The following is a 25,427-nucleotide window of genomic DNA, read 5'->3' as shown; positions in this document are numbered from 1 at the left end:
AAGCCACAATCATACTTCAACTGCGTCCAGCTCTCACTTGTCCAATGGGATCTCCGAATGATGATCTGTCTTTCTCGGAGTCCAAAATCCAAATTGTTGTTGGTCAATTGTTGTCAAAAAACGCTTCTAAGGTAGTCAATCAAATATTCTCATAAATAACTGCCAATCCTAAAGTACCCACAAACCAAATCTAAATATATTCCAGGTCCATTGTTCAGTCCCTTTTGTTACAATGGCCTGGCCAACAATCCCATGTCAAGTTTCTCTTGTATACCTTCCTATTTATTGTCTAGTGATAAATTCTTTTTCCTATTTTTGTTATCCGATGACCTACTTCCTTCTTTTGTTATCTTTTTTCTTTTCTTTTCTTTTCTACTTCCTAACACTTGGGGTCAACTGTTGACCCCAATGCTTTTTTCATAGGTTTCCTTAGTTTTATTCTTCTAGGCATGTCTCACATATTGGCGATTGAAGAGGATGATTGTACTGGTCTACAAGTTGTACAAAATAAAAGTAATAGAGACTCACATAAAAGTACAACACACATATATACATTGTATATTTAACTTGTTCATAACGAGTGTATGTCTGCGTGTCATTAGGGTCTTGCCACTAGCATCCATATCCGAGTTAAGTTCCAGTTTTTCAATTACAGAATCTCAGTTTAAGATCAACTGTCATACGACCTCTTTAAGATTGTCGACTTTGTCTAGTCTAAATCCATGGGTCTACCCCAATTTCTTCTAAGCCAAACTTTGACTGATCCTTGATCATTCCATCTCTTTCTCAGTCACTTTCAGCTGGTCACTGAAACTGACAACTTCCGTCACACTTCTTTGCTCAGCTCATCATTAGCCAACCATCCAGAAACTGACCACCAATAGTCAGGCCACCTTACAATCTAGGGAGTTCAATAGATTTGCTGGCCTCCCTATCACCTGTCTACATATATCACTTCCTCAACATTTCTTTGCAATTCTGGTTGCATGGGTGTAGTATGAGGTAGTCGATAGCATCACGATGCAATGGTATGTCATGAATGGTGTCGATTTTTGGTTCAGTTTTTAAAGGCTTTAGTTGGTTGTTTTGTTTTACGGCATATCAACCCTTTTCAGGTTATTTAATGGCGAATCTGGTGATTTTGAAGAACGATTGTTTAATATAGTATATTTGTTTTTTAAGTCGTATTCTATTTAACCCATAGTTGGGACCCTAACAGGTGGTACCACTCCGGGTCAGAGTGGACCTGGGAGCAATGGCAATTAAAGGGTGGCTCCACACTCCCTAAGGCCTGCAAGCTGGGGCCCTCACCATCGGATATAGTTTAAGGTCATATCCAGGACCTTAAAGGCTTTAGTGAGTCTGTTGATAGTTTTTATGTTTGTATGTACTGTGATTGTTTAGGTGGTTTGTGATTTTTTCATGGATATGAATAATCAGATATGCCGTCAGTTTTATCTGCTGGAGTGATGATATTTAGGTTTTTTATCATCATCATCATCATATTCATTTTAACACCCATTTTACATGCTGATATGTATTGGATGTGCTATAGAAATGTACTTCTAAACTAACCTATCTCTGGCCAGGTCTTTGTTTATCCCTGTTTTTCTCAAGTTCATTTTTATTGCTTCCTCCCAGGTTTCTTTTGGCCTTCCCCTGTGAACTGAGCCTGCTATCTCAACTGGTCTACAGCTAACACAAGAACTCTTATCCATTCTTCTTTTAACATAGCCATACCATCGAAATCACTTGTTCTGCACTCATGTCCCTACCCTATATTGTCTAGATTTATTCCTCTGCTGAGGCCAGAAAATCTGAACCTGTTTTTAAAACGCACATTACACATTTGTTGCATCAGTTTCATTTGTGCAACACATATCCTCAACCGGCACTGTAAAATTTCAAATAGGTTCTATCGTTACCATATAATAACATTAATAACCATTTAACCCATTGTTTCTGATCCTATCAAAGGTGTTGCTTTGTTCATCGCCAACTGATAATCTCATTAACTCTCCTTCAGCCTTGATAAGCAGTGACTATAATATATAAAAAATAGAAAAGCTGTGCAATTCACCTTGAGGCGACAAAACTTTCTTATAGATCGGTTGTTGCGGCATGCTTCACACAGACAATGCAGAATCGGAGTAAGGTTTTCCTTCAAGTTACTGAATGGCTGAGAATATAAAAAATACATTTTTAAATTTTTATAAATTAATTCTAAAGACAGAAAAACAAACACAAATGAAAAATATGGTTTAAAGAAATAAAAAATGGTACCTTCAAAATGAATTTGATTACATCCTGCTATAAAAACGTCTAAAATTGGAGAACTACATTACATTTCTTAATGACTTATATTCTTGGAGATATTTGAATAAATACAGAAATTGATAATGTTTAATTACATTCAGCATAAGTTATACCAAAGATTAAAAAAAGAAAAAAAAAAAAAAGAAAAAAGCAAATGGTACTTGAGGCTCCCTTGTTAAACATTCAGCATTATTAGATGACGATTAAGGGTAAGTGGAGTGATCCTGAGAAAAAAGTGACACCCTCCCCTACATCTTTGTGTAGGCACTAATGAAAAGGAAGGAATTGGGTTAGCCTCAACTATAGTCCAGCACTTTAATTTGGAATTACAAGATTAATGCATATCTTACTATTTACATAAACATATAGTTTGATTTAATTCCTAATGCCTTCAAAGCACACTCAAGTCATTAATACTCAAATATCAACAACTGAACTGATGAAAAATACTTTCAAAAACTACCAGGCAAATATACACAGTGAACCAAGTCCAAGAGAGATTTAAGCAATTGCACTTAAAGGGACAGTTAATATCTTAAGAGATCTCTTGGTTGGAATGTATGTTCACCGAAGAAATAAATCAGCAAAACATTACATAAAAAAGGGAACATTTGAAAGAAACGGGGAAAAAAAAAAAAAAGAATGTGGTCTACCAAGAGATGCTGGACTGAAGGGGTAAATTAAAGATTGTCTCTTACAATGTAATTTTATTATTTATATTGAACTATGTAGCACAATATTACTTTCTGAGTATTTATTAGTACTTGTTAATGTAATTTAGGTCAGTTCTATATTTAAAATATAATTGACTGTTTTCACAGAAATGTTAATAAACTCTTATTTGCTGTGTGCTATTTTTTCTGTCCAAAAAAAGAGTAATTTTTTGCCCCATCAAGAAAAATATCAGCTTTATCAAAACATTTGTTGATTCAATATATTTATCAATCGGTGGAATTTTAACAGGTCCCGCTAGTTATTAATTATTTTTTATTTGTAAAGTAGTTAATCCTAACAAACTGAAATTAAAAATATCCGATTCCTTGCTCAGTATCATATTCCATTTAACATCAGTTTTACATGCTGTCATGTGTTGGACAGCTTTTAGAAATTGACTTTCAAGCTAACCTATCTCTGAGCAAGTCTTTATCCCTCTTTCTCTTAAGTCTATCCTTTTTACTTCCTTGACCAGTCATGGTGGACTGACCCTGTTACCTCAACTGTTCTACATCTAATAACCAAAACACTCATCTGTTTTTTTCAATGTGCCCGTAAACAAGAAGTCTCCCGTTCTACACATCTCTCTATACTGTCTAGATGGAATTTTATTTGGAAGTCATCAGATCTCTCCATGCAACACATGTCCTCAATCCTCACTGGCTAATATCAATTAAATGAATTTTTTCTTCTTTCTAGTGAAGTAGTTAATTCTCACCGGATTATGGTTAACATTAGACTGAAATTAAAAATATCCAAAAATTCATTGCTCGCAAAGAATATTTTAAATGCAAAGCAATGTTTGAGTTTAGAGTTGGTTTGAATGTGTGTGCATTTTTCTTCAGCCAAAGTGGTCATCAAAGCAAATAAAAGCACGGTGCTTGTGACAAGTATTGAAGACTGAAAAAAAGTAAAAAAAAAATCAGAAAGAACCTAATATACTAATGTCCAATCAAACCTTGAATAATTGTTGTGCTAATTGTTTATAGTACTCTTCTGCCTCTGTTGATAGATCAATACTTACCCGTTCCAATTGACGGTGCAAAAAATTCAACAAGATAACAATACTCTCCATGTTTTTGCCGTCATATTCTGTATCTTTGTCAATGGAATCGGCCCCACTTTCGTTAATAGGAGTGAGAAGCTGTTCAAAACTATCAACTGGCATGTTCGTGAGAAGATTCACTGTATGGCTGAAATGAGAAAAAAAGGTTTGAAAAGAAAACTTTTTTTTGAAACACAAAACCATCTAACAACGCAAAAATTTGTCTTATTCAAAATATTCAGACTACTGTTTTCACGTTTCGGCCGATGTAATTTCCAACTTTCTTCAGGTGCATCTTGTTACGCTCGAAAACTTTTATCGAATTTTGAACCAAATCCTTTATTTAATCCGTGGGGAAGATTGTTCCCATTCTGTTAGCCATAATTCTGTGGTAGTCTAAAATAACCTACAACCTCTACAAGACTGTCACTTAAAACTGATTATTACTTAGCATGTTATCTGTTGCACCAGGGGTCCACATAAATAATTATATGTCATTGTCCTCTAACAAAATGAATGCCCAGAACCATCTTACTGCACAAGACTATTATCCCACTCCATCAACACTAAATGGTTAGAGGTTCACCATAACATCATTCTGGCAACCCAGGATCAATTCCAAACCATCAGATTTCACCTTTGCCAAGATGAAGTATGACTCAACTTAATCCTAGAGGATGCATTCTTCCAGGTATTACCACTGAATCTCCTTCATGAGTGCGTGTGTGGGAGGGTATTGCTGCCCCTAGCAGAGAATGCTAACAAGCCCATCCTTGGTGGTTATGTGTCTCCCTAAAGAGCTGAGTTTTTTTTTTATAACTCTCCTACATTAAACAGAGTTCATGTCTGTCCTTTGTTCAGTATGATGTGGCAAATAGAAATGCATTAGATAATTTGTTTGAGTAAGCAGCTCTAGAAAGTTTGTTGACTACAACTAAGGAGGCCTCCCATCTCTAGTAGTTTGGTGCCATGACGCATAACGTCAGTAGCCCAGGTTTTACATCATAGTTTTCCTTCTAAATGAATGCCCTGACAAGATCTGCGAGTCCATCACACCAAGAGGGATAACCCCACGCCTGGGTTCTAAACCCGGTATTTCTGCACCCCTGCCTAGATTCACTGAACAAAAATCAGCCATGACAGTCTTTGTAACATATACATCCTCTTACCAATGTATAAATGTCCTTTATGCACAGGAGTTGGTCTTCTCATTGCTATGGTCATCATCAATGAAAACCCTGGTTGCTTCTTTGTTCGCTGACACAAAACATGGCAACACATTTTTGTTTAGTTTGTAACAAGCTTTTATTCAAAGGCCACACGTAACTTGCATGTGTCAGAGAAAGATGAGAAATAAATTTCAATACATCAGTTGCTCTAAGCATGTTGTCTGTTTTGAGATACAAGTGAAAAACATTTTTCATTTAAGTTGCCGGTTAAGAACAAGAAAAAAGGAGGAGAGAGAGTCCTGTTCAAAAATCATGTAGTTTGCATAACTTCCATTAGGTGCCCCCAAAACCTGTTTCCATTAACCTGTCTGTTACTATTTAATAGTAGCAATAAAATAAAAATACATAAATTAAAGATCTTATGACATGCAAATAGAATCTTAATTTCTATGTATATAAAAATGTCATCATCATGATATTTGATTTAATGTTAGCATGCATTGGACAGCTTTCAGAAATTCTGAACTGCATAGGCTTTTATTTATCCCTCTTTCTCTTAAGTGCATTCTTATCACCTCCTCCCATGTTATTATTTGGCCTTCTATAAACTGAACCTGCTACTATGACTGTTCTACATCTATGGACCTAAAAACCTTCATTCATTCTTTCAATGTGATTATACCATAAAAGTCTCCTGATACTGTCTAGATTTAATCTTTCTCTGGGGTTATCAGATCTAAGCCTGTCTTTAAGACTTGCATTACATCCACTGTATCATTCTCATATTACTCCTTTCCATGCAACAAATGTCCTCAACTGACAAGGTTTCATTTCTATACATCATCACACGGCTTACACATGCTGGATAGACTTTTCCCTTGATTGAAAAAAATCTAAACAGCAGGTAAAGTACTCTTTAGTCTTGACAGGCAATTGTCTAGAGATAAAAGCACTGGCTCTTCTTGCCTCTTTGGATGACCATCAAGTCTATAAAAATTTTGTCTCAAGGAAAGAAATGACTTCCAAAGTAAATCAGTTACATTTCAGGTTCAGTTGTATATAAAAATGTAAATCAGGATTTAACAAAAAAAAAAAAAAAAAGTTATTTTTAAGATTTACTATTTCAAGAACAAACAACTGACCTGACCAATTCCTCTTTGCGATCCTTTGATTCTGTTTTGCAGATGAGCAATTCACGAAGAACACTGACTAAACGCATCAAATGGCCGTCTTCTTCCTGTAAGAGTTAAATTCATTATTATTACTGTTGATTTTCCTTCTTAATACATTTTTCAAACAAATCAATCAACCATAAGAAAAAAAAAAAAAAACAGCATTTTGATATCAATAAAACTTATTTCATTTTTAAAAATTTTTTGAATTAAGATCACCATTTTGTAATATTCGGACTATTATTCTCATCTTTTCAGTACGTTTTGGCCAATGCAACTTTTGATTTTCAAACTTGAGAATATTTCTATGGATTTCAGAGAACTTAATTGGAATTTCAATCTGAACCTTTTATTTAATCCATGTGCATATATTGTCCTTTTTTTCATCAACCATAATTGGATATAAGTGTTAATTATTATGTTATTCTTTTGCCTGTTGTAAGGATTGAACATCCAACATTCAGAAACTATCATTTAAAACTAATTCTTAATTAACAGCTTTATCTGTTGCACCATGGGATTGATTCTCATATGAATTTTACTACTTATTACTGCATATTTCTAATCTAATATTATTTGTTCTCATAGTGTATTTAATTCTATACTAAGACTATTTAAGAGGTCACTGAAACACAAAGTCAAAGGTTACAATTGGTGAAAACATGAAAATAACAACCAAGATAATAGAAGCCCAAGTAATTCAATAACAGAATAGTTTATTTTTATTTTAAGTGTATAAATTAAAAAGACACAACAACACTATTAATTAAAATAACTCAGGATGATTATAATTATTTTTCAGGATAAGGGTTTTGCAGTTTTTAGTGACCTTATTCAAATAATCATTGAGTCTAGAGGAAGAAGGGAGGGTACTAATATTATAAATTTATCAACATGGTAGAGTAATCAAGAGATTGGCATAGTCAGAAATCTGTGGCTTAACATTCAGTAAAATGGAGAATATTGATATTTTCCAGATACAAATATTTTACCAAAGTAGAAAACGACCACAGACTGCAAGTACAGTGTTATATATTAGGGACCCTATGTCAGTAGCAGTTAAGTTAGCTAGTGTGAATTTTGAGAAGAGTCATATTTAGTACATGATAATATAAGGTTAATCTGCAAACAGAATCATTCCCAGAAATAGGTGACGTAAAATTGAAGCAAGAAGCAGAGGTCAAATGCCATAGACAGAACAGGGGTTGAAAGATGACAAATGAAGTCACATTTTTTGAGTGAGAGAAGACTAAGGTTTTCAGATCAGTCTCTCTCTCTCTCGGAAGACATGTGAACGAGACAATACTAATAATGAAGAAATAATCTGATTAGAATGTTACATTGAGTCTCTGTCCATCTGCGTTACTCATTTCGTTAAGTTAGAAAGTTAAATTTAAGAAGCTAAGATAATATTAGTCTCTCTCTGGAATAAATTCTCTCCAAATAAAAACCTTGAAGAAAACTCGGCAAATATCTCCTTGTGTTCTTCTTATTCATGAAAAGAATTTTATTTGTTTTAGTTAAATAGACACGATGATCGACGGCCACTCATGAAAACAAGTAGAAAGCATGGAAAAGATCAGCACCTAGAAGCACCCGTGTATGTATGTATTTATTGTATTTATTTGTTATTGTTTACATTTTATGTGCATTTTCTTTTTTTATATTTGTCAAATGCATAAATTGCACGTGGCATTCTTTTTCCTATCTTAGTACTTCTAATAATTCTTTTTGAGAGATCTACAAAGTAGAAAGCTGTTAGTTCCATATTCATACCTAACACTGGTGCTCCTAATGCGATTGGGGATTCGTTTCATTTCTACATTGTCTTCATTGCTTTGACGCAAAAGCAGACCCCACAATATTAGTTTATATCAATAGAGATTTTTTTCTGTTTGCCTGCCACACTTTTTTTGTATCAATCACAATTTTTTTTAAACATAATAAATTCATTATGGAATTTATCTCATTTTGAAATAGAAACAATCTTAATTACTTTTAGAAATGGAGGTTATTGCATTAATCGTAAATACTACCTCCGGTCGGAAATAGTTGGTGCAGAATTAAAACTGTCCACGTTTTAGGTTTTGTCACGCACCATTTCAATATTTTAGGGGGTAACTGGTAGTACTTTAGAGGGTGCTTAATTGAAAAAGAACATTTTTCATTCTAAAAGTCATTTAGAGTTTAATCTATGCACATTACTTTGTTGACTGTTATATAATCTATTTTTAAAAATACCTGCAGTGGCTATATAAATATGGAAAATGTAGTTGATGCCAATGTAGAAGGTAAAAACAGAAGTGATAAGAGAGAATTGACAAATTCAAGACGAACAGCAGTTCTGCAAGCATTGTTACAAAGGTCTAAAGGGCGCATCCTAGACTGAGGTGCAATCAAAGATGTTGTCACAAAATTCGGTATAGGAAGAAATACTGTAAGCAGAATTTGGTCACGAGCACTAGACAGTTCGTCCGATATATCGGTGCCAATAGATTCTTTGAGTCGTAAGTTTCTCTATGGCTGAAAAAAGAAGGACTATAGTTCACAGATGACAAAAATAAACACCATTCCCTTGAGAAAAAGAACCACTTTGAGGTCTACTGCTCAAGCATGTGGAATACCTAAGACAACATTGATTGCAAGGATGAAAGATGGCGAAATTCGGGCACATTCAAATGCTGTAAAACCGCTTCGCACGATAGAAAACATGAAATGTTGCATTGATTTTTGCCGTTCGCAGTTGGATTTAAATCGAGGAACTTTTAGAGAAATGTTTGATGTCATACATATTGATAAGAAATGGTTTTACATGACACAAAATGCAAGGAAATTTTATTTAGGCAAAGACGAACATGACCCTTTAAGAACCACTAAAAGCAAGCGTTTCATTACAAAGGTAACGTTTCTTGCTGCCGTGGCTTGACCCCGTTGGGATCCACATCGCAAATGTTACTTTGACAAAAAGATTGGAATTTGGCCATTTGTCAAACAAGAGGCGGCTAAACTTAATAGCAGAAACAGGCCTGCTGGAACAAACTAAAGTCATGGATACAATCACGAAAATTTAGATTCGTGAATTCCTTGTTGAAAAGGTCCTTGTTTCCACACGGAACAAATGGCCAAGTGGATCCATTGCACAACGAATCATAATTCAACAAGACAATGCTAAGCCACACGTACATCCAATGGACCCGGTGTTCAAACAAGAATCGGAGAGATTAGGGCTGAACATTGAACTGGTTAACCAGCCTGCAAACAGTCCAGATCTGAATGTGCTTGACCTAGGTTACTTCAATACAATCCAAACCACACCAAAAGGCTCCAAAGAATATTGATGAATTAATTGAAGCAGTTAAAACCAGCTTTCAAGAATTAGAAAAATCAAAGTTGAACAACATTTTCCTGACATTGCAGGAGACAATGGAACAAATAATTTTGGCTGATGGTGGCAACAATTACAGACTTCAGCATATGTCAAAAGCACAGAAAGAAAAGGAAAACTTCTCACTTCAATTTTGATATCAGAAGAATTGAAAAGTAAATTAACACAATTGAATAAATAGATGTTTTAGCTTTTTGCATTATTTTCTTGTATATTTATTTAATCATACATTATAAGAATGTACGTACAATCAATTGTCAATTTAATTAAGTATAATTATTTGGTTAACCTGTATTTCCTTTCAAAAGTACTGCCTTATAAAACTTAAAACTTGTATGCACCAAGTATTTCCGACCAAACTGAAAATTTTTGTGCAGCAACTATTTTCGACCGGAGGTAGTAATAAATTCCCAACAAATCAAGCGGATGCCATGATCAGAAAACAAAACTTTGATATCTTTAGTCTTAGGTTCTACCACCTGAGTTATTTGGACTTTTTTATAAATAAAGCTTAAAACATTACCTTAACAAAATAATTATAAATTTGACATGATGTCACTGATTTTTTATTTACGTTATGTTTCAAAACATGAATTCAAACATAAACGATAATAAAAAATGAATGAATGAATGGGTAAACATTGTAAATAGTGTTGGAAATTATTTTAATAGTACAAAACAATTTATTTTTCTTTAACTATGTATTGGCATTAAAAACAATTTAATATATACTTATGATATATACTTGTGGAGGGCTCAAAATTTTAGTTGTGTGAAAAAAAAAAAGGAAGAAAAAAAAAAGGATATCATAAAATTTATTGCAAAATTTACTTGGCATTCTCTTTCATATTTTAGTATTTGGAATTTCAAACAGAACTTTTTATTTGTTTAGTATGCTCTCATTCCGTCAGCCATAACTGAGTAAAAATGTTAAGTAATTTGTAATTGTAGTCTTAGTATCACCCACACTGAGGATTGAACCTTCAGCCTCCACTTAGAACTGCATTTTACTTAATACTTTTATCCATTACACCATATTTCTGTTTGGGAGGAATATATGAGAGGGTCATTTTTATAAAGGTCATTTTTTATAAATTAAGTCTTCTTTAATTTTTCTATGGATTTGATTAGATTTATTTTAGGTTTAATAGATTCCTTTAACCCATTAGCACTCATGGTCTTTCTTTTTCGGACTAGAAGGATAATTAACCATATTTTACCAACATTTATAAAATTGGAGGCTCTTTCAAATATTGCACCTACCATATATTAACAACGCTGGTGTCTAAGTTTCAGTATAAAATATGAAAATTCTAGAGTGGAAGAATACAATCAGTTGAAATCATTCAATCAAAAATGTTTTAGTAAGTAATCCTTATATAACCAAGCCCACATTTTTAATTATAGTATAAATGAATGCACCAACTAAACATAGTATCAAATAATATTCTATTTATAAAAGATTATTGGTAATAAATTAAAGGGAAAAAATTGAGACATTTATGGATTAAAAAAGATTGATATTCATTAGACCAATCACGCCCCCCCCCCACTTGTTAAGAGATGTATGTAACCCCCCCCCCCAAAAAAAAAGTCTAACTGAAAATGTAATACACTTACCTCATCAAGCGATTTTTTCTTTAATGACATTGTCAAATTGAAAAGTATCTTGAGTATTTCACAGCATAAATCAACATCCTGGTCTGTCAAACCCGTTTGTCGTTCTTCAGCATCACGCAAAGAAAGATCAATAACTTCCATTAGATAGCTGAATCCATGCAACTCAGAATGAATTCTCGGTCTGAAAAGGAAAGATATTATTGAACATCAGTATTAGAAAATTTATATATATATATTTTCAGGATAAATTTGATAATTCATTTTTTTTGTGTGTGTGTGTGTGGGGGGGGGGGTCCAGAATTATCTCTAAACAAAAATAAATAAAAATTTGTATTATGTACATACAAAATAATTCCCCCTCCGCTCCCAGAGTATTAATAAATTAAAATGATTGAGAAAAGATATTGAAATGCATTTTGTTATAAAATTATTGGTTCTTGTTCAGAATCGCCCGTTTTTTAAAAACAAAAAAAAAGAAAAAGCTGTATGACAAAATGAAAATATTATTGTCTAAAAATCATGTAAAATGATCAAGTAGTTTTATTTTTATAAAGAAAATAATTTTTAAGCGATTAATGGGAATCCATAGGCATTTCAACATAAATCTCACAAGTTTTAATTATCTGTTTTTTCCAAATGGTGGAGTGAGACCGTTGCTCCTTGGATATTCATAAAATTTGATAGTAATTAAAAATAAAACTGCTTGATCAATTTTTGTGATTTTTGGAGCATGATATTTTCATTTCATCACAGGTATGTACATCATACAGATTTTTCTTTTTATCGGGGGAATTCTGGACAATAATCATTTTTTTCATATTCTTTCATTTCAAAATTATTTAATAGCGGTAGAGTGCAACAGATAACTACTTCTGTGTATTATTGGTGAGCTGAAGTTCATGGATGACCGGAAAGCCTCAGTATATCAGAAGAAAGTGATCTGCATCATGATGATGCGTGCTATATAAAAAAAATATAGAAACCTTAAATGCAGGTCAGTACTCCAATAATCCTTCCTGCTAGCCATTACTTTCACACTTCCAAGTCACATCTCATAACCTTCAAGGTATTTGGGGCATAACAGACAATTGTTTACACATCAGAGGTGTCTTGTTTTTGCGTATTAAGATGAGAACAAAAAAGACATTTAAGGCCGCATGCGTGTCAGAAAATGCTTTTGTCACAAATGGCCTTAAAGGAGTTAGACTTATTGCTTTCCAATTTTCCGATCTTGCTATTGCAAAATAGCTCGAGGAACAGGAAGGAATTGGCCCCATATGGATACTCGTGCAAAATGTCTGTCCTGAGGAAACCAAAAACCATCCCATTCAAGCCAACAGGCATGATCTGAAGCAATGGCTAATGGAACATTTTAATCAAGCGTGTTCAACATACGTCCACATCAACCACTGCAAACATTGGAGGGTAAACTCTTAGAAATAAAATTCATCCCAGGGGTAACACCAATACATGTTCCTCATTACTGGAAGAAAAGGGTGAAGCAGGACATAGACAGAACATCACACTGGGGATAAAAGAACTGGTACCGATAGGCACACGGAGGATCTACAGAAGTTGAATGATGCCATTATCAGAGAAATACATCACACCTCATCCCCATTCAATCAGATTTCGATGATATTGGCACATATCCCCCCCCCCCAAAGCATGGAATGAATATCACACTCTACCACTATCCTCAGCCATATGGGGCACTACTACATTTATTACCGAGTGGGGCTGATATAGGTACTGAAAGGCCCCTCAAGGATTCTATGGATTAGAGGATGGATACAACTGTCGGTTTGATAACATCACTGGATATGGTTCAAAAAACCTAATGCATAGATGACAGTCTCTTATGAGATGATAATAGAATCTTAATTCTGGCAAACGATTGACTACATCAATCACTGTGCAAACAATGTGATTGTATTTAATCCAAACAAGTTTCACTTTGCTAAAATGGAGGTGGAGTTTGCAGAATTTCTGGTTACTGCAAACAGTGTTAAACCCACAAAAAGAATGACAGAAACTATCCTTCACTTCCCTACCTCTACAAATATCACTGGGGTTAGGTCCTGGTTTGGCGTCATATGCCTTTTCACAAGCACATGTCCTCCTTCTGAGGACTATTGAGGACAAAGAACAGAAAGTTCTATTGGGATGAAACACTTGAGTGCCTATTCCAAGAATCAAAGAGAGTAATAGTGAAGAGGATTGAGAAAGGTATCAAAATGTTTGAAATGAACAGAGTGATTGGACTGGCGAAAAAATACAGCAAAACAGGAATATTGTACTTCCTAGTTCAGAAACATTGCAGTACTATCGTTCAGTAGTGAATTTCTGGCTGTTTCATGAATTTCTTGCTGGGTTGTGTCTTTGTCATCAATATAACACTATCATTTCCCAAGGGGTAAAACTTAGTATTTGCACCATAGGGACATTTTTGTAAGGACTGTTTATCATCCTAGCACATCCTATAGATTAAATGATAATTTAATGAAGAAGGTAATCCTAACATTTGGCTGGCAGGTTTTTGACATCATTAATTTTCTTCAGAGAATTAATTATCTGAACCGAAACCATCGGCTTTTTGAAAATCGAATAAGGAGTGAAAAAGCATCTATAATATAAATCCCACCTGTATGTTTAAATGCATGTATCTATGTTTGCATGTCTGTCTAAAACTTTTGACAGAGGTGATGGATTTTCACGAGATTGGTATCGTTTTGAAGCTCGACCCTTCGGACGAGAAACATCGAAAAATTGACTAAAAACATTAATTCCTTCACCCTCAACTGGACATTTTTCTACAAGGAGGGGGTCGCTTTTTTTGCCGATATTATCGAAAGTCATCCCCTCTTTTCGATTGACTAGCCTTAATTCAAATCTTTGTCACTTCTGGTTTGGCAATGGACGCAATGTCACTTTTTTTTCACATTCTTTTCCTCCTTTGCAGTATGGGTTTGAGGCTGTCTGCCTACTACCACTTTTTTTTTTTGCTCAACACACACCTCCAAACACCCAGGCTACGCCGGGCACCCGGGCTAGTCTTATATAAAATATATAATTCATTATTCATTCTGAAGAAGCATAATGCAAAAGTCAGTGGAGCTGTCTTGGCCACGTGCCTTGCTTGACAATGAAACAACGGATTCTTCAAGGTGACAAAAATGAGAGATGAAGAGAGAAAGATAGGTTCTAGTCCCACAAAAGAGAAAAACAAAGAAATACGAATATCAAAAGAAAGAGAGATCGAAAGACTACAGTCACTGATGTACTCAGTTCACTATATCCCAGGAAACAGTTTATTTAACCTTTAACTTGGCAGGCAACTTCAGTTGTTGACACGCTGTCACTCAATAGCATCTGCCTAAACATGAAATTATAACAATGCAGAGTTGACACTGGTTGGTGCAATGCCTCAATGCAACAATATAATTGTTTTGATTTGTCTCCCCATGAAGAGAACAAAAAAAGAAAGAAAAAGAAAAATGGGCACTGACACCGGTGAGGTTAAGATGAGCAAATGTTCTGCTTCTTGCTCCTTCAAACAGGGATTGGACAGCAGATAAAGATATAAATCTACAAAGAAAATGTCTGTATTCCACTACAATAAAAAGCAAAAAACCTTTTTTTTTTTATTTAAACTCTTTATTCATTTTTACTGCAACAACTTTCACATTTTAGGATCAATAAAAGAACGAAGCATAACGCAAAAGCTACTCCGAAAAGTTAGGAGCTGGATTTTTTTTTCATTATTCTAATATTACAATTAATGGTCTTCTCATTGTTGTTTTGATTTTAAGAAACTATCCTTAAAATATTATAATTGGTTTTGGTGGGATATAATGGTGGCGTTGTAGCTTAAAAGATAGCAAAAATCATTCTCAGGAAGCAATATAAAATTTTTTTAAAGAAGACTAATACTGTGTGTTAATATGAATACAGAACTGACTTTGATTATTAAAAACATCTTACCTGATCTCAGCCACCAGAGCAGTTAATAAGAAGAGCATTCTCATGTCAAAAAACTGAAAACAAAGTTAAAAAATAAATAATATTTTATAAAAATTCAAATGGATTTAACAAATGGCAATAAATATGCTATGAGAAGTGTACATTTGTGCATTCATTTGTGAACTGTTATCCTCATTTTCACAGTTGTTGTTGTTAAAACAACAACTGTGAAGATGAGGATAATAGTCTGCAAAAAAAAAAAAAAAAAAAAAAAAAAAATGAATGCACAAATTATGAAGCCTCATCTCCAAGGATTCCAAAAGTAAAAAAAAAACAAAACAAAACAATGAAACAAAAAAAAATAAAATAAAAAAATAAGTGTACACTTGCCATCAAAAATGATATAAACAATTTTTTTCCACTAATGTTCAAATTAATTTTATACATAACTAGCATTTCGCCCCTGCATTGCCAGGGTGTTTGGAGGTGTATGCTGAGCAAAAAAAAAAAAAAAAGGTCAATTTTTTTTTTTTTGATCCCTATTATGACCCCTTAACATTTATTGTTTTGGGCTCAAATCAAGTTATTAAGTTAGATCCATGTCCAAGGAACCTGTATCTAAAATTTCAACTGTTTAGACCCAAAATTGTCGGAAGAGTTTGGTAGAGTTCTTAAATGTCAAATCGTTGAACTTTGACCCCTTAACAGCCAAATATTTGGCTGAAAACCGATCACATAGATTTTCCCAAACTTCAGTATCCTCTATATCAAATTTCGAGTCTGTAGACTGAAAATTTACAGAGTTATTGCGAAGGACACAGACACGTTCACTTTTATAGATATATAGATAATGTCTCAGTTAGTGAAGTTAAAAAAAAAAAGATGCAAGAAAACATTTAAAACTGGAAAGTTAAAAATACATATATAACACAACTTCCTACCTTTTTTCTTTTCTGCCTACCCTATTTTTGAACTTCTATGAACTTTTAAAGCGCCTTCTGCTCCTAAACGAATTGAATATGACAAAACTGCATCTGGTGGTGATGTAATACTATGAAGTCTACAGGCCGAGAGCCAAGAATGCTTAACAATAGGAGGAAATGGTTCATTAGCAAAGTGAGATTAATAAAAAATAATGGAACTGCTGAGATCTTTTTGAATTCTCAAAATAGGAAGATGCGTCACAATCGGTGGTTAGTTTTTGAATAGTCAGGAGTGATTGATAGGGCAAGTGTGGAAGTAGTCAGTTTTTATTAATCAGATGTGGCAGCAATGAAGACAAAAGACCAAAACATATTTCCAATTTTGAATCAATAAAGTTATAAATCAAAATTAGTTTTCAGTTTGAGATAGTTGACGATGATTGGCGGCTTGGAGGTCCCTCGATAGAAATTGGAATCAATGGCAATATCCTTTTATTAATAGAAATCACTCCAGACAAGGCATAAAACTATTGATATAAGTAGTTAAAAATAGCAAAAGATGATTACTGCAAAGACAGGAATTGGCTATTGACCTTAGTCTTGAAAAGGAAAACGGTCAGCAGGCCAGAAATTCTTACAAGAAGCTACTAGAATAGGAAGTTGTATTACTATGAGGTATTAAAACAGCTAATTGATGGAGGTCACTACACCAACAAGTCAAATGAACTGGAACAAAGAAAGTAGATAATAGATGATTTCGAAAAACACATTCCATAATAGTATTTATAGAAAAGACTAAGACTAGCAACATTATGTTTGTGAGAGAAAAGTTGTAGAAAAAAAGAAAGAGTGGAGGCGGGGTCCATCAAATTTGTCCCCAACTTTATCTGAAACTAATATTTTCAACTAGTCAATGGTTGCTGAGCTAGCTGTAATAATGGGGATGACGTCACTTCCTGATAAGCCACGTGACAAATAGTTCTATGGAAGTTTGTACAGAGAAAAGAAAAATTAAGTCACCCGCTCTTATACTTATGCAGAATAAAGACCATGCTATCAGCAGAATTTTCTGTCCAGTTCACGTAAAATACTAGAAGATGCCGAACAAAAGTTTTGTAATTTTTTCATGCAAAATCTGGCCATTATTATTTTCATGGAAAATGTATTATTTTTGTTATTACAAAGATAATTCAATAAAAAAAAATTAATGGAAAGAATGAAACAATATTCTTTTTGTTGTTATGAAGAAAATACAATGAATAATTATTGGACAAATTTTTACAAAACTTTAAGAAAATTCAAATCAAGGAAAAATACTCATTGTAAGGTAAGTTTCATGAATAAATATTTATTTTTTTTGAATAACAAACCAAAAAAAAATTGTTTTAATGATTGTTTATTTCTTTATGATTTTTTTTTTTTTATCAAATCAAGATAAATATTTAGCTTTTTTATAATAAACCAATGATAGCACTTTCTACGTTTTATATAAAATTCTGATTGGATGGTCCTGATTCTTGATAAGCACCATCTCTTTTTGATTTGATTAAGAAAGATACACATTTTGAAGACTTGAGTGAACATTTTGAGGAGAGGACAACTGATTCAAGTAACAAGATTTAAAATTATTTCTACAATTCTTTGCAAAAAAGATTTTAAAAAGTTAAATAAACCTACATATCTAAAATGAGTAAGTGGTTTTATTTTTCTGCCATGTGTGTTAACATGTACTGACAACAGTAGTGAGAAACACAGGCAACTATGACGACTAGTACTATTAATCACCATAAAAATTATATTTGCTCTCACAATCAGCAGCAGACAACATCATTGAGATAGATGGTTACTACTGCTATGTGTCATCATCACACCAAACAACACTAGATAACATGTGCACACCAACTGCTTGATTTTTGCGACAAGTAATGTTGCATAAGAAAAATATCTTTAACTTACTTTAATTTCATACTTTAGTTCAGGATCCTTATAAGTTTTAAGTCTTTGTACAATTCCCTCGACACAGCCGTTCATACTGAAAGAAATAATTAGAAAATTTGGTTAAAGGAAAAGTAAGGCAATAAATCGAAGCACAAGCAAAAAGTTTTGAAAACAAATTTTTCAGAAAAAAAAATTTAGTTAAAGTGTCAGTATCCAATATATTTGCTTAAAACAGAACAGCAAGGAGGTAAATTGGATACTCCCTCTCCCATTCAGTATTGAACAATTTCTGATAGTTAGTGTGGGTTTAATGAGATAAAAACTGATACAACAATCTTTGATTTTTAGCACCGAATATTATTTGAGAAAACAATTAATAATAATTGCCAACAAAAAAAATTCAATAAGAAACAAAAATTCAACAAGAAACAAAAAATTTGAAGGTTGATTTTGAATCACAGAAAATTTATCGATATTATCCTAATCAGCATTCTAGTTTGGATATTATCTTTATTTCATGTTCGATGTAGGAACATATTGCAAAGTTGGTGTTGATGAAAACACGTCATATAACTTAAAGTGACTAAGGCAATAATTAAGCCGATAAAAGTAAATGATTTTGCAAAAAAATGATTTCTCCGATGCTTTCCTATAGTTGGAAATTGATGAAGAGTTTTTTTTTTTTGTTTTTTTTAAATGCTGGCATCGACAAATCTTAAAATTTTATACTGTTCTCATGGAATGGTTAGCCACTACTATATAAGGAATGTATTGTTAATTTTTTCAAGTTACAAAGAAATCTCCCAAGGATTTCCATGCATATAATGTTGAACTAAAAACTTTCAACATTATTTTTTTACCATCAAAAATCAAAAGGAAATGTTACACTTTTCAAACAAATCAATCAAATATAAACTATTTGAAAAAATAAATTCAAATGATGAACTATTTAAAATTGTACTCATCAAAATTTAAATCTCCCAAATACTTTTGAGTTTTTCCTTTCACTTTATAAATAATCTACTCAGCATTACAAAGATAAAAGATAAAAATGGATGTTCTTTTTTTACAAACAACCAAATATACACACCAACACACAGTGTACAGGAAAATAAGAATATTTTTTTTGACATTTATTTACCATTCTTTTGATATTGTTCTTCCATATACCGTTTTTTATTGAAAAACAAAAAAAGAAATTTTTGTGCGTGTATATATATATATATATATATATGAATTTTTTTTTTTAAATAAATATTTCGGTATTGCGATACCTAAATGTTTATGCAAAAAAAATTTAAAACAAAAACAAAAAACAAAACAAAAAACAAATAAAAAGTTGATCTTGCTCTACTTTGGTATTGAGCACTCTTGAATAAACCTTGTTAAACTCATTGGATGTTCTTACCTTTGAACAATATTAACCTGGTATAACATAAATAAACTTAATATCAGCGTGTACAATGTTTGTGCGTACCTATAGAAAAAAGGTTAGCAAATCTACATAAAATCTAAAAATTAATTCTTATAAAAATTTACTGGGGAAGCAGGCATACGGAACAGAGTTCCACAGGCGTGAGTTCTAAGAAAGAAGCTTTGTTCATGGAATCCACGCTTCGATTTAGGAACAGACAAAGAGTGGGGGAAATTTTTCACAGTGGATTCAGCTCAACGGGTGTTTTTCATGAAAGATTGGCGAGGCGGGGGGGGGGGGACCAGAGATTGGAGTTCAGACGAGCACCTGCCATGGAAATAACGATAAAACAAGGATAGGCTCGCAACGTCTCTTCTGTGGGAGAGCGGTTGCAGGGTAGAGAAAATCTAAAAATTAATTCTTATAAAAATTTACTGGGGAAGGATGTTAAGAATCACAGACTATGTTCTGTCGTAGCAAGTTAAAAACATCTTTGCTTTCAATTTCATTGTCTTTTCTTTTAATTTATTGGAAGAAAATATTTACATTTTTAAAAAGATAATTCAATGTAAAAAATGTCATTAAAATTATTGGTTTTGTGATAAAATTGATAGGACAACTTGCAAAAAATTGAAATTCCAAAATACTTTTTAGTTTATATTTTTTCTTTTAATGATGTAATGTATAATTAGCCTTTTTGGTTTAATCTGATTTCTGTGAAGTTTAATTGCAAATACATTAATTTCTTAAAATGATAACATAATTTAAAAAATTACATTTGAACATTAATTGCAACAGTCAATTGTTGTTCATTCATACAATTTATTATATACTGTCTTTCCTTGAGAGTAATACCTTACCAAACACCATTTTATTAAAAAAAGAAAAAAATATGAAAACATAAAATTTGTCAGGCAAAAATTCAAACATAATAATTTTTAATATATTGTCACTACGACTATGAGTACAGCCTAACAACAACAAAAAGGCATTAATATCCATCGAACCAACTATTTACATATAAATGAGACCAATTATTTTATGGCGAGATGACAACAGGTTGGAGTTAAAAGGATTTCTCATCTAATGTTATTAAAGGTTTATTAGTGCTGAGAAATCAGTATTTCTCAGCACTAAAACAGAACAAAAATGGTTCCATGAAGGCATCAGAGTGAATAATTTAAAAAATAGTTTGCCTTTATTTTAAGTTAATCGTGAATATCAAGAAATAAGTGTTGCTTTGTAATTTACAGTTTCAAAACTGAAGCACTTTTAAGTACAGAAATAGACAACACTGGATGATTGTCTAGCAATTGCTGACATAAAAGTTTCAGCATGGAATAAAACAAAGAATTTGTTGTGCTTTGATATTCAAAATTATTGCTTTTTCTTTAAAAATTTTTTTTATCTAATATATAAAATTAAGTTATCTTTTTCTTCACTCTACAAAATTAAGTCTATTTCAATTTTATAAGTCCGACTCAAATAGACACGAATTTGACAAATCAATATTTGATTCTGATTAGCAATTTCTTCCTTCTCTTTTCCATATATTAATAAACTTATGTAACCATTTTCAGTGTTTTTATGTATGTGCGTGCTTCTCACCTACATGTAATTTACACATTATTTTATTAAAAAAATTAATACTAAAATAACATTACTGAATTCCAAGCAACACTTGGTGAGTAAAGCTAGTAATAACAATGAAATTATTGTGTAGCAGACACACCACAACTTGTAATAAGTTAGTTATTGTTCATCGTGCCTCTTTGCGAGTCATTGAGTTGAGTGAGTCTTGTCGTCCATGTGCTTGCAGGTTGTAGCATCAAGAGTATGTTTGTGAGTCTTCACGACGTACAAGTCTAAGTTGTGTTTCTTTTTGTAGGTAGGAACTCTTGGTTGTCATCAGTGGGATTGAAATCTCGCAGCCAAAATACCACTCCGCTACAAATTCATCAAAAGTGCATGTGATACATAGGGATATGAAGAGTGTACGAGTCATAACATACACAAGTAAGGAGGACCAGATGTAGTTTTAGTGGATTTCAAAAATTAGGACGCTTTTAAAAGATGTAATGTCTCTACAGCCAACAACTGATGCTGCCAGTTTGTTCCATGCTTCAGCAATTCTGAGCATGAAAATGTTTTCAAAAGTTACTAGAGCACCTTTAATTACAAAATTAAATCAATCACAATGCATTTCTATTTAAATTCTCGCCTCACAATCGTTCTACACCAGACAGCTCCCCCATTTCCTGCAGTCTTCACAAACCTGCTTGTTGATATTACAAACAACTTTTTGTCTTATTCATTTTTCTATACAAAAAAAATATTTTGGTGTTAGTTACAGTTATATAACAATTTGGTTTAATTAATTTAATGACCAAATGATACGATAATCAATTTTAACTTTCATAATCCTATTAAAAAAAAAAAGACAATCTGATTTTAAAATATCAAAAGTATTCATGCAATTTAAATACATCTTAATGGATTTATTGCAAAACTATTTATTTTTAAACAACATTTGTTTATTCAAGTATCTTTTTAAAAATGTAAATATTTTCATACAAGAAATTAAGAGGGCTGAGGGAGGGGTGGAAATATGCAAAACTAAAATAAGATTTGTTAAGCAATGCCGGGTATGTACAACTAGTAAATAATATATTACTTACCTGCAACTTCTCTGTGCATTTTGACTGCTAAAAATCAAATTGCTTAAGCATTTCTGAGCTTCTACAATTACTAGAAAAGAATAAAAAAAAAATACTCTTAGATAATTTTCCAATAATTTCTAATATATTTTTTTAAAATAAAAACAAACCTCTTTTTATCTTAAGATAAATCTTTGAAAAAAGAAACTAAACAAAAAAATTAAATAATGAAATCATTTTTTTTTTTTTCGTGGAATGTATTATACAACAATGATTGGAAGATCTTATTGTACATTTTTTACAATTGTATCAAATCTCCTTGTCTGTTTACTTCCACCCATTTTCCCTCTGCCTCACTGTCATTGTATCTTGCCTTTTAAAATCAGTTGGTATTCATGCATGCAACTTACTGATATCCAAACACTAAGCATGCACTTTTAACTTCTTGCAAATAGCTGCTCAACAAGCAAGCCATCTTGCAAATGGCTATCCACAATTTCAGCCCAGCTATGAATAAAGTAGCAACACATGTTTAATTAATGAGATACAGTGAATTGTTTACAAATATTGTTTGGAAAAAATCCAATAAAATGAAGAGATGAAGTGAAAAAGGAGTATTAATACAGCTTGTGAACCAGAAAAAACTGTTTGGCATCTTCCAGCGTTTTACATAAACAGTTGGAAGATAGCAAAGTGTTTAGCCACTTGAGAAGCAGATGACAACACTAGGTCTGCAGAGGATATGACCTCACAAAGAAGGAAGGTTTTTGATGACAGTACCAAACAGAAATGCTAAAACTCCTTCCCATGTCTGCATTAACTTGAAAACAAAATCTACAAAAATTTCTTGGAAAAAGAAAAAAAAACTTTTACAGATTTTGAATTGGACAAAAACCCAAACTGTTTTTTTTGTTTTTTACACCCCCAACCTAAGTTAATTCAAAAGCTGTACGAATACAAAAAATGAAAATTTGTAAAAATCGTTTCGTTAATTATGTTAAAATCATTAATTTATACATTAAAAAAAAAAAAGAAAATCAATTTCCATCAAAATATAAAATAATTTTCCCATGAAATAAAATATTTTATTTCATTGATTTTCTTTGTCATAAAAATAAATAGATGCCAAATATGATTCTCTCATTTTTTTTTTCTGTTGAAAATCTGCTTTGTTTTGATTTTGATGCCAATTCATTTTGATTCAGTTTTTTTCCGGCTATTTACAAACTTCTTCATCATTAAAAGTCAGTTCAAAAGTTGTGCGAGTACCAGAAAAGGGATATACTAAACCAATGTAAGGTCTGCATACTCCTGAGCAAGGCCGTGTCTGGTCAGCTAGTTAGGATACAAGATGTCAAATTTTCAATCAAACCAACTTACAATGTGAGATATTTTTTATATTTCTTCTGTTAAAAAGACTTTCTAAGAAGTTTTAAAAGATATTACGTTTTGTTTAAAGATTTATTTGACTCAATCTGTAAAGCACTGGATGCCAGTGACTTATATTTAAAATTAAACATCCCAAAATAATATATATATATATATATATATATTAAAAAGCTTCATAAATTTACAAAATTTAATCATATTGTTTTAAACAAATAACTAATAATTGTTGATGTAATATTTTTTAATCTATACAATTACTGGATAAAAATTACTTTGAAAACATTCAATTTCTTTATATACTAGCAGAACCCATGTACTGGTGTTGCCCAGTAGAAGCATACCCCCCCCCCCTCCATGTAAAAAAGTTAAGTACGGTTGTTATTGGTAGCCCTGTGTTAAGACAAGTTTTCGGAATAGACCCCCCCCCACCACCACCACAACCTACCCATGGTAAGAACGGCTGTCAGAATAGAAACCCTCAACCTCTGCAAGTGAATTACAGTTCAGAATGCAGGTATTTATATCTTGAAAACTGTCTGAGCCAAATATAAATGACGTTGTCTAAATGAGTATATTTGATAACTTATAAAATTCGTCATTCTCAAAAAAAAATGTAGGAATTAGATCTAATGTAAAAATTCCCCCGACCTGAAAAAAAAACAAAAAAAAAAAACGAAGAAGCCGAAAAGTGGAAAAAGTTATAGAAGCCGGAACGTGGAAAAAGTTGTACAAGCCGGAACGTGGAAAAAGTTGTACAAGCCGGAACGTGGAAAAAGTTGTACAAGCCGGAAAGTGGAAAAAGTTGTACAAGCCGGAAAGTGGAAAAAGTTGTACAAGCCGGAAAGTGGAAAAAGTTGTACAAGCCGGAAAGTGGAAAAAGTTGTACAAGCCGGAAAGTGGAAAAAGTTGTACAAGCCGGAAAGTGGAAAAAGTTGTACAAGCCGGAAAGTGGAAAAAGTTGTACAAGCCGGAAAGTGGAAAAAGTTGTACAAGCCGGAAAGTGGAAAAAGTTGTACAAGCCGGAAAGTGGAAAAAGTTGTACAAGCCGGAAAGTGGAAAAAGTTGTACAAGCCGGAAAGTGGAAAAAGTTGTACAAGCCGGAAAGTGGAAAAAGTTGTACAAGCCGGAAAGTGGAAAAAGTTGTACAAGCCGGAAAGTGGAAAAAGTTGTACAAGCCGGAAAGTGGAAAAAGTTGTACAAGCCGGAAAGTGGAAAAAGTTGTACAAGCCGGAAAGTGGAAAAAGTTGTACAAGCCGGAAAGTGGAAAAAGTTGTACAAGCCGGAAAGTGGAAAAAGTTGTACAAGCCGGAAAGTGGAAAAAGTTGTACAAGCCGGAAAGTGGAAAAAACAAAAGAAACATACCGCCCCTCCTCAAAAATAGGTTCCTGTAAACTTAACTATGCATTATTTACCTCCGTCTTCCAAAAGGAACCTTGGAAATCCCCCCCCCCCGAAAGGTATAGGAAATAGAGTTAATGGAAAGACATGGATAGGAAGTTGTTCAAGGAAAACAAAAGGAAGCTGAAAGGAGATTGTCAGACAAGGTTTGGCAATGATCAAGACAAAGAAGGTCAATATATTTTAAGAGTTTGTGTGTTGGTGGTTTTAAGTGTGGCTGTGAATTTTGCAATAGTTTACGATGATTAAGAACAAATTGAGGACAGCTTTGGGTGTGATGGTTGAGAATAGTTACAAGTTAAATACAATGGAAATCAGATTGTA

The 25,427-nt window shown here is 32.8% G+C and overlaps 1 protein-coding gene across 1 annotated transcript in view; it reads right to left on the bottom strand.

Moving 5' to 3' along the window:
* LOC145293001 (chaperone Ric-8A-like) overlaps nucleotides 1-25,427 on the bottom strand; it is a 75,144-nt gene that overhangs the window by 14,899 nt on the left and 34,818 nt on the right. Inside the window, exons 4-10 of the mRNA XM_080139256.1 lie at nucleotides 22,338-22,407; nucleotides 18,264-18,339; nucleotides 15,406-15,458; nucleotides 11,422-11,602; nucleotides 6,387-6,481; nucleotides 4,055-4,223; nucleotides 2,081-2,179 (exon numbers count right to left, since the gene is read on the bottom strand). Of these exons, the coding sequence (XP_079995382.1) occupies nucleotides 2,081-2,179; nucleotides 4,055-4,223; nucleotides 6,387-6,481; nucleotides 11,422-11,602; nucleotides 15,406-15,458; nucleotides 18,264-18,339; nucleotides 22,338-22,407 (743 nt within the window). The remainder of the gene's footprint in view (nucleotides 1-2,080; nucleotides 2,180-4,054; nucleotides 4,224-6,386; nucleotides 6,482-11,421; nucleotides 11,603-15,405; nucleotides 15,459-18,263; nucleotides 18,340-22,337; nucleotides 22,408-25,427) is intronic.

This window comes from Euprymna scolopes, chromosome 14 (assembly GCF_053919585.1).
Source record: "Euprymna scolopes isolate OS-2025 chromosome 14, ASM5391958v1, whole genome shotgun sequence".
Taxonomy (NCBI): Eukaryota; Metazoa; Mollusca; class Cephalopoda; order Sepiida; family Sepiolidae; genus Euprymna; species Euprymna scolopes.
The sequence above is the reverse complement of the archived record's forward strand: the minus strand, read 5'-3'. Positions and strand labels throughout refer to the sequence as shown.